This window comes from Nannospalax galili, unplaced genomic scaffold, assembly GCF_000622305.1.
Source record: "Nannospalax galili isolate Female #2095 unplaced genomic scaffold, S.galili_v1.0 scaffold278, whole genome shotgun sequence".
Classification (NCBI taxonomy): Eukaryota; Metazoa; Chordata; class Mammalia; order Rodentia; family Spalacidae; genus Nannospalax; species Nannospalax galili.
The window spans coordinates 876630-880578 of NW_008347536.1; the positions used below are offsets into that span (position 1 = coordinate 876630).

At 38.4% G+C, this 3949-nt stretch overlaps 1 protein-coding gene across 2 annotated transcripts in view; it reads left to right on the top strand.

Moving 5' to 3' along the window:
* The window catches only part of Ctsc (cathepsin C), a 40721-nt gene that overhangs the window by 2315 nt on the left and 34457 nt on the right, over positions 1-3949 (top strand). For both annotated transcript variants that reach the window (XM_029568854.1, XM_029568853.1), the window contains exon 2: positions 608-753. In XM_029568854.1, coding sequence (XP_029424714.1) covers positions 608-753 — 146 coding nt within the window. The remainder of the gene's footprint in view (positions 1-607; positions 754-3949) is intronic.

Here is a 3949-nt window from a genome sequence, read left to right on the forward strand (position 1 = left end):
TTTTCTCTCAGATCCAAAGACATTTTGACTTTTAGCCAAGAAACTGTCTGCTTTTCTTTGGGGTCTTTCTACCCTAATTGCCTAGCCAATTCCTACCTCCTATTCTTATCACACCATCCTCTGAAGATGTTACCCAAATTGCTGATAAGGAATTGGGACGCAGACCGCTCTGGCTTCTTCCATGCTGAACAGGGACACAGGGTGAGGCAATTGGGACACCCCTTCAGTGGGTCTATCTAAAAGACTCCCAAATTGCATAACTCTTGAGAGATGAGTGTCTTAAAGAGCCAAATCACAGGTCCCAACTAGTTTGCATGAAAGGAAAGAACCTTAGTAGTAGCAATTATTGAGGAGATCTTCTTCCCCCAGGAGTACAGTTAACGTTTTATCTGTTTTGTGTTCTTTAGGACCATCGGAAAAAAAAGTAGTGGTACACCTTAAGAAGTTGGATACAGCCTATGATGAGAGAGATGAGTGTCTTAAAGAGCCAAATCACAGGTCCCAACTAGTTTGCATGAAAGGAAAGAACCTTAGTAGTAGCAATTATTGAGGAGATCTTCTTCCCCCAGGAGTACAGTTAACGTTTTATCTGTTTTGTGTTCTTTAGGACCATCGGAAAAAAAAGTAGTGGTACACCTTAAGAAGTTGGATACAGCCTATGATGAGTTTGGCAATTCTGGGCATTTCACCATCATTTACAATCAAGGTTTCGAGATTGTGTTGAACGACTACAAGTGGTTTGCCTTCTTCAAGGTTAGTTTTTGTTTCAGTGATATCATATCTAAAATTTCTTCTAATTAGGAGAAACTGGAATTTTTATTTTAGATTAAGAAGATAAGCAGAATGGACACTAGTTGGATACTGTGAGATTGACACTTAAAATTGAGATTTGAGTAAGTTTATACATTTAAAAATGTATAGTCTGCTATGCTTAAATTTATCATTTGGTATGACCAAATTCTTTATTTCTTTTATTGCTGTGACTTTCTTGCTAAAGATTGCTCTAATCGCTGACTTTGTTCTGAATCTGAAGGAAAGATAAGAAGATGATAAATCCCACTTTCTGGAGCTCATGCTGTCCTAATCATGGCCTGTTGGCTCTGAGAACTTGGCAAGGACTCATTGAAGAAATAAAATGCATTATGTACATTAACATGAGCAATTTATCTGACTGAACTAAGGCACAGAACACAGAAAGAGTGCATAAGAGTCATTCTGTTTCTTGGGCTGATTAGAGGAAAAAAAACAGGCCAGCTTGCCTAGCTTCACAGACTACAGAAAAACCATTATCTTTTCCTATATTCCGACAGGGCTTCCAGGTACAGGCATACTCTGGGTTAAAACAGGATGGGATTACCCAGATTGCAGTGCATCACATGTTTCTCAGAAAGAGTTGGAGGTTTTTGTTTTTTTTTTTTTGTAGGCTTAGTATTAAATGACTCAAACAAATTAAATCAGAATGTCTGAAAGTAGCTGTTTCTCATTATACATAGAATATACACAGAAACTTTCTCATGGATAGTCTTTGTAGCTGCTGGAACATCTGGTAAGAATTAGCCATTTATAGAGCCCCCTGGGAAACTAGGGAATGCAGTTGTTGAAAATGATAATAGGCAGCATAAGAGCAGTAATCTGACCTCAAATTTGTTGTGATTTCTCATGTGACTAATGATTTTTCATCAGGATATAGTATTCTAGCTGAATCAACCATAATTCTTAGCATAATAACTTCCAGTAATATTTTAATAGAGACCCCTCTTTAATATTAAAAAAGTAAATCAATAAGAGGAAGAGATGGAGAGGAAAATTCAATCCAGATCCAATATCTAGCTGCTAATAGGAATCTGTGATTATAATTGTTGGTTAGCAGTCCATTTGGTTAGTTGAAACCCATGTTTGAAATGTTGGTAACTATTTTTAGTATCAGTCCCAGGCACTATGTTACAAACCATCCTAACAGTATCCTGCCACACATGGTGGGTGGTGCAAAGCCTTTAATTTTAATCCCAGTACTCAGGAGGCAGAGGCAGTGGATGTCTGTGAGAGTGCGGTCAGCCTCATCTGCATAGTGAGTTCTAGGCCAGCTAGGGCTACAGGGAGATCCTGTCTCAAAAAAACAAAAACCAAACAGTATCCTAACAGTATCTGAATCTCAAGTTTCATGTATGTGATACATGTATTCAACCTGAATTTAGTTCTCGATCTGCATTTTATTGGGCCTAGAGCTTTGTAGACCTCTTGTTCAGTCACATTCCTTCAAACATTCTTTACCTGCAGATCAAATTGTCTGTAGAATTGCCTCCCAAAATGTACTCCATTTTTATTATGAACTTTGAGATGTACGTATAATTTGCTATCTTTGTGGTTGTCTTTTTATCTTCCTCTGTCTTGTATTGATACACTATAGACAACTTAGTTAATATTTGTTAAAAAGTGAAAATGAATGGAGTGGATGAACTTGAACTCAGTTGGGAAAAAAATAAGTTCAATAACCCATTAAGTAAATATCGGAGAACAGTTTATAAATAGATGAATAAATAATTTGCCTGCCTAACTTAGAAAACTTCCCATTCATCAGTACTGCAAAAAAAAAAAAATGTCAGGGAAACTACAAAAAATTACCGTTTAATTACCAGAGGCATAATAGTCAGAAACATGCTAGAACAGTTTTCCACAGTTCTTTTTCATCAAGGAAAGAAGGAGTACCAGGCTGCTGAATGAGGAGTTGAAACACGTTTTTCATTTCTTTTCAGATAAGTGTAGGCAGATTGGTATTTTGCCAGAATATGAAGATCTTAATCATATCAGGTCAAAAGAACCAATTTTTAAGTCCAGATAAAGTTAAAAGTATTTCAGTGCTAAGTGGAAGAGTCTGTGTATCCAAATGACTACTCAGTGATTGGACAGGTTGGAACCCTTTCTAAATATGTACTCTGGATAGCATTCAACAAATGTTTATTTTCCCATTAGGTAGGAAGAGCATGCTTACCCAGCTGATTCTGTCGTGTGTGTGTGTGTGTGTGTGTGTGTGTGTGTGTGTGTGTGTGTATGTATGTATGTGTGTGTGTACGTATATCTAAACATTTAAAGTGGCCATTTTCCAGAGCCATTGTCAGGCTTTCTTTCCATCCAAAAAAGTCAGCCTCTCTGGTCAGTTAGGTCTTGTGACAAATATAACAGTTGCAACAAGGAGCATATAATATATATGATATTTGATTCTAAAGCATTTTAATGTAATCAAGTACTTTTAGGTAAACATAGTTTGCAAAGTTATAAAAATATCATATTTTAGGCTGGCAGGATGGCTCAGTGTAAAGTGCTTGCCATGCCAGCAAGTCCAGCAACCTGAGTTAGATCTTCAGAATCCACATAAGAGTGGATGGAGAGAACCAAATCCACAAAGTTGTCCTCTGACCTCCACTCACATGCATGCTGCTCTACACTCCTATAATAATAATAAGTAAAAAGGGCCTGAGGAGATGGTTTAGAGGTTAAGAGCACTGGCTGCTCTTGCAGAGGACCCAGGTTCAGTTCCCAGCACCCACATGGTGGCTAACTTCAGTTCCAGGGGAATCCAACCAGCTTCTGACCTCTGAGGGCATTGTATAACAGGGATCACCTACCCACATGCAAGCAATAAATGCATACACATAAAAAATTTTTTAAAAAATTTTAATTTCACTCTTGAGGTCATTTGAGGATCTGTTCCTCAGGGATCCCATGGGCTTGGGAGGAGCCCCTGGCTCCTTTCTTTCACCAGTTCCATCTACGTGAAGATAAGTCAAAGGTCCTGTTCGACCATTGTTGGCTTCTCTTGGAAGCATGGAGGAAATGATTCCTCTGTGTTGACCCTCCTCTTTATAGACTGGACACTGGTTCAAGTCCATCTGGTGGGGTCTCCTAGCCTCCTTGATCAAGAGGACAGGTGACCCACCACCATTATAGGACA